At 36.6% G+C, this 14,736-nt stretch overlaps 1 protein-coding gene across 4 annotated transcripts in view; it reads right to left on the bottom strand.

Annotated features, from left to right (window-relative positions):
- The window catches only part of TNPO1 (transportin 1), an 83,054-nt gene that overhangs the window by 25,258 nt on the left and 43,060 nt on the right, over positions 1–14,736 (bottom strand). For all 4 annotated transcript variants that reach the window (XM_010582795.1, XM_010582796.1, XM_010582797.1 and 1 more), the window contains 5 exons: positions 10,142–10,248; positions 8,894–9,027; positions 6,365–6,446; positions 5,530–5,652; positions 1,966–2,084 (listed from right to left, as the gene is read on the bottom strand). In XM_010582795.1, the coding sequence (XP_010581097.1) occupies positions 1,966–2,084; positions 5,530–5,652; positions 6,365–6,446; positions 8,894–9,027; positions 10,142–10,248 (565 nt within the window). The remainder of the gene's footprint in view (positions 1–1,965; positions 2,085–5,529; positions 5,653–6,364; positions 6,447–8,893; positions 9,028–10,141; positions 10,249–14,736) is intronic.

Here is a 14,736-nt window from a genome sequence, read left to right as displayed (position 1 = left end):
GTCCCCAACATTGCAGAGATCTTGACTAATCTGTATTAAGATTTACTTCATTACTAAACTGGTTATGGCTATGGGATTCCAACTGTACAGATGTACAGCTAAAAAAAGTACTAAAGGAAAAAAGTCAAATACTTCACATAAAAACATTCTCCACAGAAAAAAAATATCCATAGAATATGTATTACAAGCCAAATCAAGCTAATAAAGACCATAGACTGACCCAGCACCAATGACAGTCTCAGCCTCTTTATATTCTGCAGCTGAGTATTGTTTTTGAAGGTACCAGGCATACAATAATATTCACACATTGCAATGGCACATTAACTTCTGAACTTTGAATGAAGGAATAGTAAATATACATATTATCACCAATTTATTGGCACTTCTGCAGCGTACTTCATGAAGTATGCAGGAGCTATGTATTTTATAAGAAAGCCTACAGTACCAAAATGGAAGAAGCTGTTAGATACCACATGAACAGGTTTTTAGAAGATCTTGTCGCACGTTTAATTTAATATAAAAAAATTGTGAGATTATCATGAAGTATTGACAAACTTCTATAGCTCCCTAGTCAAACAGGACTCACCAACAAAGTTGCTTTCAACAAACATGACGTTGAAAGATCATTAGAGAAATGTTATGTTACTCTTATTTGTTTTTCTAAACATTTAAAAGTTTTTCTTTAAAAAAATATTTAAAAAATTGAGTATGATGCTGTTGTAGTGTCAATGTCCGTGCAGGCCGAGAGGTTTAATGCTAGTAGTTAACTACTAGTTAACAACTACTGTGACTGTCAGTATAAACAAGATGTGTGCTGGGAAGGGGGTGGGTAGACTCAAGAATTGTGCTATCAGTCTTCTGTCTTTTCTGCTACAAGAGTAGGAATTAAGTAAAACCATTTTTAAAACTTAAAATTTTTTTCTCATAACATTGGTTCTCTTGTTTTCAACTTCTACCCCTCCACTACTGCAGTAGGTGCTTTAATCTCAATTCCCTACTTTTTAATTGCTTATGAAAACTAAAATTTTACTGATTTTTTTTAATTGCCTCACATCTATAATGCTTATTTTTGCTGAGAGCAATGCGTCTCTTCCACCTGTGATTCTATTCTTCCACTCAAGGTCTTGAGAGAACTGCCCTAGTAATTTCAGAAACCTTCCATGCATATCTAAAAACCAAAGAGTATCCATTTACTGGGAACACTGCAGAATTCATTTCCTATTGCAAAAGGCTTCCAATTAGTCTGGAAAAAAAGTTACAAGCACTGTTGCAGACATGCAGATGTTTACGTCTCAAACATGGATATTCATTCCCATTCAATTAAAAATCTACATTTTGAGGCATAGGGTAACTTTTGGAAACTTACAACAAATAGTTTTTGAAACTTAAAGTACTATCAGGCTGCAGAAGTATGAAGGAACACATTGTACATGCTTTTTTCAAGTTTAAATTGAAATAGCAATCAATATAAAATTGATTCCTAAATCCAAGTGATGTCATGCTGTTTTGTTATGTTCTTTATAAAATGGGGAACCCTTTGTGTTACTCTGCACACAGAAGCATCACATACACACATGTTTACATCAGCAGTAGTCAAGACAACATGCTGATGGTACACCAGATATTACAGATAATGTTATGTGGAGATGTTTGAGCTTAAGTGGATGTTAGCACATCTTTGCATCCATGTGAAGTTTAACAGCCTATTAAGCTTAAGGTAAAACACCACAGTGACACAGTTTAGGTTGCTTCTGGAGATTACTGGGTCTGAAATCCTCAGAAGTCTTTTCAAAGAACTCTGTGCTACACCCATTTTTATTATACACAAGAACTAGCTACAGGAAAATTCTTCTAAGTAAACTGCAAGCTACATACAGTTTTTATAAGAGTAACCAGGCACAAGTCAATTGAACTTTAAAGATGACTATTTCAAAATAAATAGGACTTGTAATTCTTAATACTTACTTAGTAAGATGCCGACATAATACATCTTTACAAATTGGCTGTTCAGCCAAAGTCAGCCAGAACTCACAAGCCTCCAAAGCCACATTTTCATCTTGGTCCTGGGTCCTTTGAAGCATGTACTACAAAATATAAAAATAAATCACTTGTATAAGATAGATGTTAAGTGTCCAGAAGAAGCTACCAACATTGCAATATGTGTTTGCAAAACCAGACTATGCTACCATAGCAATTTTGTTTCTTTGGGGCGAGGGGAAGAAACAAACATAAGAGAATACTTAAAGCTATCATGAGAATAAGCTAAGATACTTCTTTCTTAATGCTAAATGATTCAGATTCTAAATTTCTTCATTGTTTAAGTGAGAACATTATTACCAAGAAACTGTAGAGACTCAAGATAAACAGCAGTTTCCCATCAATAGATTTTTTTATTTTTTACTCCCCCTTTGCACTTTTGAATAAAAAGGTACAAATATATCCTTAATAAGATGGAAATACTTTTTATTTCCAGTACTATAAAAAAGTTTTCCTTCCAAATCTTGATTACCTGACAGGATGTAATTAAGTAGAACCCAAAAAGGGGGGGGAGGGGAGTCTCACATTTTTCTAGCATGAATGGCAATTCAGACATTCAGTATCAAATCTTTAAGCTTGCTATTAAAATTTAATCTTTATTCAACCAAAAATAATCAAATAACCTGCATAAACAAAAAGCCTATGTAGACTACTACTACATCAGTTTCTTATACACAACTGCCAAAACAATTTAGGGAAGACTCTTGCAACTTCCAAAATAGTAATTTCTGCATTCTTCCATGCCAGCCCTTATTTCTGAAACAGTTAGTTCTCCCATTCATTTTAGAAAGTCTCATGCAAGTCCATGCAGGTACCTTTCCTCATACATGGATTTAGAATAAAAGAAATCCCTTTTCAGTTGCTTCAGAATACCATTTAATTTTCAAAATTAAATAGAATGGGGACACCTTTATTATCCTTATACATTTCAGGGATGCAAGACTTGCCACGAACAAAACCCCTTTCTACAGAACTACACTAAGTTGCAAACAGAAATACTGCTCTGTTCCAAGTTGTCAATAGATTGAAGCTCAGAAAAGTTGAAAAATGTGCTATTCATGCAAGCAAGGCTTCCTTAATGCACCTTAAAAGTTAAGAGATTTGGCATTTTCCCGACAGGGCTTGAAAATCCACTATTTTGTTGTGGATTTGTTATTTGTCAGGAAGACAAAAACAGAATGACAAAAAGCAATCCATTTGAAGAAGCCCCTCACACTGCCGTTTCCTCTTTAAATATCTATTATAAGTATGCTGTATGCTCCATGAAGTTAAATAGCAGTAGACTGAAAAGGCATGTAAAATAGCCATACACACTGACGCTAGTAATAAAGCAAAATGGGAGAAAGGTATTTGAAGGCTTTTTTTTTTAATATTATCATGCCAAATTTAATAAGTACTTTTAATGGTAAGCTATACAGTTCTACTGACTTAAGGCAATGCAAATAGTTGCTTTGTCACAATGAATTACAAAATAGCATAGGAAGATTATTCAGTACAGTTTGGTGTACTCTATAGCATAAACAATGTAGTGTTAGTCTTGTTAAGTCAAACTGTCAAGAAAAGAATAGTGGGATACACAAAGTATTAAGAAGAACACATTCTTTGAGCAGTAACAGACATGTCTATCTGAAGAAAGCAACAGGATGTAAAAGTCAAGATTCCTACCAAGAAAGATCTTAGGAGCCACATGTTTGGATAAATAAGCTCTGTAAGCTTACAAGTGCAATCCAGTAATTGAAGTATTAGGTTGGTCTACTCCTGGCATATCCTGTTATCAAGTTCCCAGACAAAAAAAACAAAACAAAAAACACCAAAACAAAAAAAAAAGAAAAACATCTGCTTCACTCACCTGGAAGTGCATGCTCAAAAAACCCAATGAAATCCAAACTCAGCCATTCCTGTATGCTCCAGGGATTTGGCAAAAAAAGTTTAAACCTGTCTGCTTCAAATGCATGATGCCTGGCAAGACCTTCTTAGAATCACTACTGGATCATTAATATTCTTAACCACTTTAAAAGTGATTCTCCATAAACATAAAGAACATCACATAAATAAAAGTTCCTCTCTCTTCCTCTCTCTTAAGACTTTCTTCACTTAAGAGCAACCATCAGCAGCGGCACTAAGCCTGGAGGCATTAAAGCCTCAAAGGTGCAAAACCTGACTCATTTGGATGCTGAACAATAGTCAGCTCTGCAATATTATATTTGCAGATACCAGGATGTATACAGAACTGGGAAAATCAGTAACAGTACACAGTAGTCCCAAAACTGGGGGGGCGAGGGGGGAAGTCTAAACTTTGTTACAGAACACAAAATCACTACTACTGTCTTTTGTAGAGAGGAAGCCTAGCAATAGTTTTCCCAACAACAAAATACCAGATACAATAAGAATACCATCTTGGATCTTCTTCTGGTTGGTGACATCATTTCTACCTACGAAGTCCAGAAGTTCCATACTGATCTTAGGAGGGTGAAGAGCCAGAAAAGTTATCACTTCTTGACAATATGATCTCGAAAGCTTTATTCTGTCTCAAAAATAAGTCTCTCTCAACCAACCAACCAAAAACCCACCACTAAGTACCAACAATCCTTGCTTGTCTTACATTATATGAGAACATGTCTGCTAAGACTGATGTCATGGAATTCCAGACAACATAGGAAGACTAGATGGCAGGCCAAGGCTGTCAAGGGTCACCTCAGTTTTATGCATCTCTAATACCTGTGTATTAGGAGCTAAAAAACCTTAACACTTTCCTTGTGCTGTCTGGGTACTGTTCTTACGGAACTTGACACTGGGTTATGACCCACCTGTCCACATGAAATCTGCATGAGAAACATTATGATTTTAGCTGTATTTCCAGTCTGGCAAGTAGCATATGTAAACACTACCTAGAAACTGCCAGTACTTCCCAGAAATGTTGAAATTACAGCTCAGTTGAGCAGACAAAAAAAACAGAGCAGATTGGTCCTCTGGTAGATAAGTCTGCACTAACTTAGAATGCTAAAGGAACTATCAAATGACATTAACCTCTACAACTCAATGAAATGGGAGGCATTGTTGTTAGTAGCTCAAAGAGCACCTCAGCTATATAAAAATAACATGCCTTATCCTTGTTGTGGTCAACACATCAGAAAAAAGTGACAGCTTCAATGTGTGAACTGTAGCAGTATCAGCACTAGCACTAGATTTTTAACATGATCTTCTCACTTGGGGTCAAGCAATGCCTCGCTGCTCCATAGTATAGCTGATTCTGGCCATTTCAGGATCAATTAACTTAATGAGGAATAAAATGCCATTTGCATTGCCTGTCAAACACAATGTCAAGTTGGCAATTAGCCAAGAAGGAAGTTTTTCAATCTCAGTCTTGAAGGAAAATGAAGAGTAGGCAAGTGCAAGAGTAACATACCTCTTCTGATAAATGTTTTTTATTTGTTATTATTTCTGCAAGCCCAAACAGGTTTTTCAGCATGCAATCTGGGAAATGAGACTCACCTCAACTATACTAATCATATGAGGAAGCAGGCGATCCATTCGAACTTCCAACAACATTACCAGAGCACGGCAAACATTTTTGCGTACTTCAGGCTCTTCATCACCAGCCAGTGCAAAAAGGTTCTGTTAGAAAGTAGTACCAGTTGAAAAGCCTCAGTTCATCTAGTTCAACTTGCACTTAAATTGACATTACTGGCAAACTAAAGTATGCAAATATGTACTTCTATACTTTCCCACCCCACACCTCCAAATACCATTTTATTTCTTAAAGACATATGGTTTAGCAAATTAACTCTTCAGACTCTCAATGTGTGTTGTACACATAACCAAAACGTTGCATAATATTAGCAATGGCACAAGAACAGTATTTCTTGGATTTTTTTTTTCTCCTAAACATGAATGAAGTTTTGAAGCCAGAAAACTCCATCAGTACATAACAGCACCAAATCAATACCACCCTTCTAATCCATGTTCAGTAGCAGTATTCGGAGAGACCCAGACAGACTCAGTGACATGATGATCCTTGTACTGGATTTTCCATCACAAGTGACAGACTACTGCCATTACTTTTACACCTTTATGCAAGAGTTTCCTCTACTTATGAAGTAGAAGCATCTTTCAAAATACTATTTCTTGGGCTTGGAGAGCGCTTAGACTAATAAACTGTAAGCACAAGCATACAGAATGAACTTCAATCCATGGGGACTGAAGCTAAGAACGGGCAATCAGAAATAGGGAGTTTGGGGGTAGAGGTGGTTGTAAAACATAATTCAAAACCATTGATAAATCAAATGTGTAATTTTACTCAACCGTCCAACCAAGAATGCACACCCACCTCAATGAAAGAATCTATGTGCAACATAAGAGCTTGAGTTCTGCTGATGATAAATTGATTGACACATGCAACAGCATGAGACCTACAAATGGAACAGTTAAAATATACATTTTTCATGAGCTGAAAACATTTTCTAAACTGTACATAGGCATCAAAAACATTAGGAAGCAATTTACGTTGTCCAAACATGATCTAGAGGCAAGAGGGAATAAATCTGCAAATCTATAGTACTACCAAGCAAAACTACTAATCCACATTTAACTACCACCTTATACTCTGATATATCTAACAAATATTTAAAAATAAAGTACTCAGTAAATAAAAACCAAAGAAGGATGACTATATCTAGCATATTTGTTCTCAACAGTATGTAAGGATGTTCTTTTTCAGTGTATTACAATTATTGATCTTCTCAGATACTAAACAATTCCATACATGTCAACATGAATAAATTTTAGCATGCCCTTATTAATTTTTATGTATCCAACTGCCTTTGCAATATTTTTTAGTATTTAGTGAGACCACTACATGTCAACAATATAGCTGCAGCTTAGAATAAACACACACTTGTAGTAGGATACATACAGAAACACTTGCGTTAGAAACATTCTAAAAAATGAAGCATTGGTTCTTCTATTCCATTTCATGCAAACCCATTACTTACAGGGCTTTTTCAGTCTCAGAGGTACAAAAGTCAAATTCCATAATTAAAGGCACAGGGCAAAATTACCTGTAAAAAGCCTCTGAAGATCCATTAAAATATTTTTACTAATGTAACTCCAAACTTCTGTTCAGTTCAGACATTTCTGGGAAGACTGTCTCATAAAACGTTGTTCAAAAGTTGTCTCTTGACAGATTTAAATATGAAGTATTTTACTGACACTACCAAGAGTTTTCATACTTCAGCACTATGTACTGAAACCAGGCTGTGGGTCAGCAACTGGCCTGCTTTAAACTTGAAACTGGTTTAACAGTTTCAAAGCCATAAACATCGCAACATAGGAAAAAAGTGAAAGACTGTAAATGTGGCAAGGAAAAAGCATGTTTTTCTCAACCTCTCCCAGCTCCAGAGAAGTAGTGTTTATCTTTCCACAAGAGCAAGTTCATGCTTTGTTACATATTTTTCTTAGTGTGCATCTATTTTAGGTGAGTTTCTAAATCTTACTTGAATCCTTGAAATACTTGAATCCTATCATGATATATACAAAGTTGTACTTTTCCTCTTGGTCTTCACCATCTACTATTGCTGGCAATAAAAAATTGCCACCACCAAGTTGTAGTATCTTTCAATACAATTTTCAAACAGGAGTTAAAGAACGCATTTCACAGAATCACAGAACCACAAAATTCTTGAGGTTGGAAGGCACTTCTGGAGGTCATCTGGTCCAACCCCTCTGCCAAGCAGGGCCACCTACAGCAAATTGCCTAGCACCATGTCCAGATGGCTTTTGAATATGTCCAAGGATGGAGACTCCACCACCTCTGTGGGCAACCTGTGCCGGTGCTTGGTCACTCTCACAGTAAAAAAGTGTTTACTGATGTTCAGAGGGAACCTTTTGTGTTTCTGTTTGTGCCCATTGCCTCTGGTCCTGTCACTGGGGACCACTGGAAAGAGCCTGGCCATGTCTTTTTTGCTCCCTCTCTTCAGGCATTTACATACATTGATGAGCTCCCCCAGTCCCAGCTCTCTCAGCCTTTCCTCATAGGAGGGATGCTCCAGTCCCTTCATCATCTTCATGACCATTTGCTGGACTCTCTCCAGTACGTACGTGTCTCTCTTGCACTGGACAGCCCAGAACTGGACACTGTACTCCAGGTGTGGCCTCACCTGGAAGAGGAGGGGAAGGATCACCTCCCTTAACCAGCTGGCAACACACCAGCCCAGCATACCATTAGCCTTCTTTGTGGCAGGGGCACACTGTTGGCTCATTTCAGGGTAAAAGCTACTCTTCTTTGTAATGAATATTAGCAATATTGATTTATTTCTGGAATTTTTCTTCTATCCTATACTTCTGTTACTTTGGAGATACTAATTCAGTTTTACAGTGAAAAGATGATGAACCCATTTAATTTGATTCAGCTGAAGGATAAAGAGCTTTCTAAGTTTTGGTGCCATTAAAGCAGAAAAAAAAATTCCGCAAGAACTCAGAAACTATTGTCAGCAAAATAATTTTGAGACTTCCATTCCTGAAGACGTTACAAAATGGATGCAAAATTATTCTTTCTAATCAGAATATTAAGTTCTAACTGCAGCATCGAGTTTTTCACAGTAATATGCAAAAAATTAAAGTTTGATTTTCAAAATCATAGGCTGATTATACATTTGGAAGATGTAAAAAGAGGTGAGATTGTTGTATTAACTAAGCAGATAAACATGTAAATAACTGATGCATGGAGTCTCTGTGGATGCCTGCAGGATTGTTTAATAAAAAAACTAAGCATGTTTTAAACAGATCTACAAAATAGCAACCTTGCTGCTTATGTAAATAAAATTTTAACAGGTAAATGTAGTACAACACCTAAACCTACCTTATTTTTGGACTGCTGTGCTTGAAGAACTGCAAGAACTTAGGTATCATGATATTGAGTGGTCGGTCCAATACATCACTATCTAAAATTTCAGCAGAATCTTCACATATCTTCTGTAGAGCACCAAAAGCACCCTGTTTTAAAAAAAAACAAAACAAACAAAAAACAAACAAACAAAAAACCCCTCTTTCACATTCTGAAGAAAGCAAAATTTCAGGTTTTGTACAGAACAGGTAATTTCAGCACAACATAGTAAATGTAGCTAGTTAACACAGTTAACGCAGCTAACTAAATATGGAGTTAAACTGAAAGATCCTTAAAGACTTTTTATTTAAGCACTTTACACCAGCATCTGTAAGCTCTCAAGTTGGGAGTCAGTAATGGATAAGTGGTAATGTTAATTTTAGCATTCAATGCTCATCTATGCAATCATATTTTTAAAAATGCTTAAAAGCTAGTTCTTACTTGAGAAATAAGAGTCCAGGTGCAGAAGTATCCAATTTGATTACATATCTAATTGCATTCCCTTTCAAGGTTTGTTATGGGCCAAAACAGAACTCTGGATACGATGGTCAATTTGAGTTTCATTTTCAAGTGTTCTCTTTTTCTTGAGAAAGAGGCACTGAACCACTACATAACAGCATGGCATCTTGGACCATTATACTTGCTCTGAGGATTATTTTATACAAAATGCTTCAAACAATTTCATGCAGACAGTATCAAGTAATTAAAATTGTGTAATCATAGATTTTTATTTTTTCAAATCAGACAAGGCTTTTTTTGTCCTCATAGATCAAAACAGTTAAGTTGGTATTTATTTTCTTTCAAACACACTGAACAAAACAGTTCGTTTCACCCTGAAATAGCAATGACAGATTGCTTTTCTGGATTAAGTCACCATAAGAATGAACAGTACTTTTAAGAGAAAATTCAGGGTCAACTCGATGATGCTGATGATACCTAAAAGATTAGGCATCACCGAGTGGTAACTTCTGGACACTTCTCAGCTGAGACGCTACAACTACCTATCTGCACTCTTATTCTACTTTTATGCAAAGAAAACAAATTTGTTTGAAGGAACAGTAAGAACATGGAATGCAGGCAGAAGAAAAAGTATCAAATTTGAGCCACTGTTCTCTGAGGACAATATATGCGCATTTATACACACATTATATATAGTGTCTACGAAGAGAGATAAAAATAATCAGATTCAGAGAATAATCTTCTATTTTCTATAAGTCTCCTTACCTCACAAGTATTGTAATCTTCAGAATCCAACAGGCTGCAAAGCTTTGGTAAGAGTTCAGGCCAATTCTGTAATTCCCCTTTTGAGGCAATGGTTGTTATCAGAATGCCTAAAGGAATCAGAAGGATGAAGGAAATGAGATCTCACATACCTGTACATGTTGCATACTGACTTTTGTCATTTTTGTCCTCTCAAAGATCTAACGAGTTAAGAAACTTCTTGTTTTGTTAAGAACTGACAAGCATAAAAAGAGGAAGTACATTTAATTAAAAATGGTATTTGAAGGGCTTTGAAATGCAAAGGTGGGTTGTTCCTTCCTGCTACCATGAAGGGTTCAGATGTGAAAAATCAAGCACAAAGTAATTCTAGTTAATGAAATAATCATGCCCAAACATTGCAGGACAGCTTTGGCTCTAAGTTTACTAAACACTATACAAATCTTGACCTCCAGTAAACACTGAGTCTCCATCTCAAGTCACCTCTTCTTTATTATGATACAAAAGCATGGATGTGGGAATCTGTCATTCAATAAACTTACAACCCAGTGGTTACGTGTTCACAACTTTACTGTGTTTACACAAAACATTAAGGACACATTCTAAGACCAAGATACCTACTAAGAGCTTACACACTATGGCAGGTCATCCAGTGATCAGCTGTAGGGGTTGGCTGATTAAGATCCAGCAAACAGATAGGTCAGCCCAAAGAGTCACTAATTCTGTTTCTAGCACATACAGAAATCCCAGGAAAAACTAATTAGGTGACAGGAACAGGGAAGGCTGCTTATAAACTAGGATTGACTTTGTATGAGTCCATTTTGCCTCAAGACAAAATGAAACGGGTAGCATAACCCATTATGCTACTGACAGTTACTTCTAATGAGTATGAACACAGAAGAACTTGATAACTACTACAACTAATAATCTCTGAGTGATGAAAAAAGCTTTCCTAAGCTTTTTCATTGAGCTAATCACAATATATTATTTTTCTGTGGAATAAAATGTTGAAATTCTTGTTAAATATACAAGAATATAGGACAACATTACAGAGCAAAGGACATTCTGGACAAGACACACAGTAACTAAAAGATATTTTGCATCATGTTTCTTTTGATGCAATAGGCTGGAGAACCCACAAAGACAAAGGGCAAAAATGAAGACAGAGGTAAAACACAATTTTACAGCTCCAGAAGTAGTTTGTATCCAGTTCTCTTCATAACTGCAACTGAATAGAAAAGATTCCCAAAAGCCTACGGAGATCTATGGAGTCTTAAAGACTGCATTTCTCCTGAATATTATGGTCCTGCAAAGAATATCAGATGCATTAATAGAAAATACTTGTTTTACTGTTACTGAATCTTAATGATCCACTTCTTTTTTTTAATTAAACTGAATTTCACAAAAAGAACAAAATAAATTAATTTTCTTGCCTCCTAGCCAAAGTACTTAAACTGCAAAATTGTCTCCCTAACTTAGATCTGGCACGGGTTTATTTATAGACTTAACACAGGTTCAGAAACAAACATAAGAATGAAATTCCTGGAACTCCTCTGCACTAGCATGTGACAGAAGTTATATTACAAGCCTCAAACGGGTAGGTAGTTTTGGAAAAGAGTTGGTTGAAGATCTTTTCAAGGCCCTAGAAGTGGTTTCAGAGGATGAGAAATGGTCTGACTATACTTGTAATATGTGCAAGCTTTCACAGCCTAAGGAAAGACTATTTGAAAACTACTTCAAGTGTTCTTCCAAAAGGCTTATCCCAGACAGCAACAGGTTAACCTAGGAAATACTGCCAGATGCATAGGCAAGAAGTGACCTGAGGCCACTGCCCCTTGCAACAGAGTTGCACGCAGTTCAGACCATACACGTCATTACGAACTTTTTGTACAGGTCTGTGGAGAAGCCATTTAACACGGTGCTAGTGTTTTTGAAATGATAGAGACACTTTGGTGCGGAGAAAAAAAAAAAAAGAATAGTATTAGACTATCAAGACTATCAAGAGAGGCAACAGCTATAGCATTTGAAGCTTTGCAAAAGGTTTTAATAACAATGAGGAAACAGCCACACAAAATTAAGATTTAGGCACTTATGTCCATGTTGAAAGGAATCTTCATGGGCTTATAATGAGCTTCATCTTCTTTCAAATGTGAAATTTTTCTCACCCACCTGCTGCTTTATTTGGCCAGCACAAAACAGAAGACACCAGAGATTAGCCTTTGTGGCTTTCTCCGCAACACTTCAGACATAGAAACACGGACATCAGAAGAATAATCAAAGCAAATAAATAATCAATTTAGTAGCTTTCAGCTTTTTGACAGTTTTGGGCTAGAGCTGACAGTTAAAACAAGCCCTTCTGATTAACATAGTAAGCTGCAAAGTTAGAAATCTGAAACTGGAAGTCTTTATAACGATGGTCTTCTATTTGCAATGAACTTCAAAACAGTATTACAGAATCTGTTGATATTTCACTTGACAAATGTGAAATCTAATGAATATAGCAGCTGGGCTAATTGAACAGTAAACATACGAGAGAACAAACTCTAGAGGGATGGCAGAAATTGTTAAAAACATAAGCATAACTGTCATGCCAGCATCTTTTATATCACTGTTTCAATTACATGCAATCCCAGTTTACAGCATCAATTCTACAATAAAAAAATTGAATATAAAGAAGCAGCAGCTATGCTTCAGTACTTTCATGTCACTAACAGGACAAGAGGAAAGTTGGGGTTCCTGGGGTGGTGTTTTGCCTCTGTAGCTCCTAAAGCTGATTTCTGAACTCCTTAATTCTAAAAAGCTGAATTTTGTAACAAAATTCCCCTTCATAGGGCAATCATTAGCTTTCACTTTCCTTCTGCAGGGAAGGTCTCCAGCCCCAGCACTACTCTTAAACACTCAAAACTTAAAACTATTTCCCCTGCTTGCTTTTAAGCAGGAGCTGCACTAAGGTCCTGCCCAGACTAGAGCCCCCAGAAAGTTTTAAGAACAGTTACAGACACTTCCTAAATAGATGCATTTATTTCCTGGTAAGTTCGTGGGTCCTCAACACATGCAGCTGTCTTTTTTGAGCTTCAATCCTTATTTCAACATTAGCATATGGTGTTTTAAAACCAGTACTACACAGCACAGAGAAGTACCACTGTTACTCATTTGGGGATTAAAATAGGGAAAAGCTAAGTAAGGATACAATGATGTGTAGTTACCATTTGGTCTCAAGTCACAGTTCTAAAATCAACTCTATTGCCATGCTTACTTTCCTCAGTGAGGTGACTTCTAAGGATGGGATTAATCAGCTTGCCTCCATCTTGGCCAAAAGGTATCAGCGTTTGTCTGGTTAGCACTAGATACTAGAGATCACAAAGGAGAGTGAATGCTGCATTAAATCTCTGATGCTGTTTTGATGTACTTGCTCATCTTCCTCTCAGAATTCCAGAGATCTTATTTGCAATTGGCTCACTAAATCGATAATGATTGAACTGCAAAAACCCGTATGCATCTCAAAGAGCAGCTCTAACTAGCATGTGCCCACTCATATGCTAACAAGGCAGCCTAGGTAGGTAGTAATATATTTACACCTAGCTAGTACCAAGAGACCAGTGGGTACCGGACCAACCTCACTATTAAGACAGAAGGCTACAAGGATCCAATATTTAATTACTTCAAACTGCAGGGTGCAAATCATGCACTAAATAGCAACTCTTATGCAAGCATACAATTAATCAGTTGCTACTCATCTTCAGAATTCATACATGCTTGAATAATCCCTGCAAGAATCACCGAAAGCTGAAGAATAGTTGAGCTACTAATCCACAAACATTTCGTAGTAGGAGAAGTCAAAGAATAACTGCTTGAAAACAAACAACTCCCCTCCCACCCCCCAGAAAACCACCCCACAAACCATCACCACCAAACTACCCTAAGACAGCAATCCAAATGGAGCTGGAATATATTCTTTAGTCAGCTCCACTGTACTCCACTGACAACTCCTATGAACAAACAAGCAAGCGTGACTCTTACAACCCAAAATTGCAAAAGTACCTGCCACTCAAAGACTTGTTTCTACTGTCATTAAGAAAATGGGACATTAACAAAATTCATAGTAGAGCAGCTTCACAAGTGACAAGACAACAGGAAAAAGCTAAGAGATGAGCATTTTTCTCTAGTCCGTAGCCCATAATGCAGATGTCTGGAGACGGAATCCTATAGAAAAAGTAAACAATTCTAAAGAGCAGTAACTGGCAGATTTTTATAAGAGGAGTCAGCTGATACAAGCTGAATTTCTTTCTACGTGTCACCCAGCCCCATTTTCTCTACTGTACTTAAATATATTTTTTTTCTAGTTTTTGAGCAGACAAGGAAAATTACTACAATGATTGTAGTAATTGGAGGAAATCATATTCTCAAAGAGCAGACAGAAAAGCAACTTCACCTAGAAATAAGTAAATATAATGCAAATATGCATATTTTATGGAAGAGGTGTACTAAAACAAAGTATCTATGAAATCAGAAAACTATGTCACAAAAAAAATCTTCTCGTTGCAACTAGATGATCTTTAAACGTCCCTTCCAACTCAAAACATTCTATGATTCTATGATGT

This window comes from Haliaeetus leucocephalus, unplaced genomic scaffold, assembly GCF_000737465.1.
Source record: "Haliaeetus leucocephalus isolate CR32 unplaced genomic scaffold, Haliaeetus_leucocephalus-4.0 Scaffold849, whole genome shotgun sequence".
Lineage (NCBI taxonomy): Eukaryota > Metazoa > Chordata > Aves > Accipitriformes > Accipitridae > Haliaeetus > Haliaeetus leucocephalus.
Note: the sequence above shows the minus strand (reverse complement) of the source record. Positions and strands in the feature narration are given on the sequence as shown.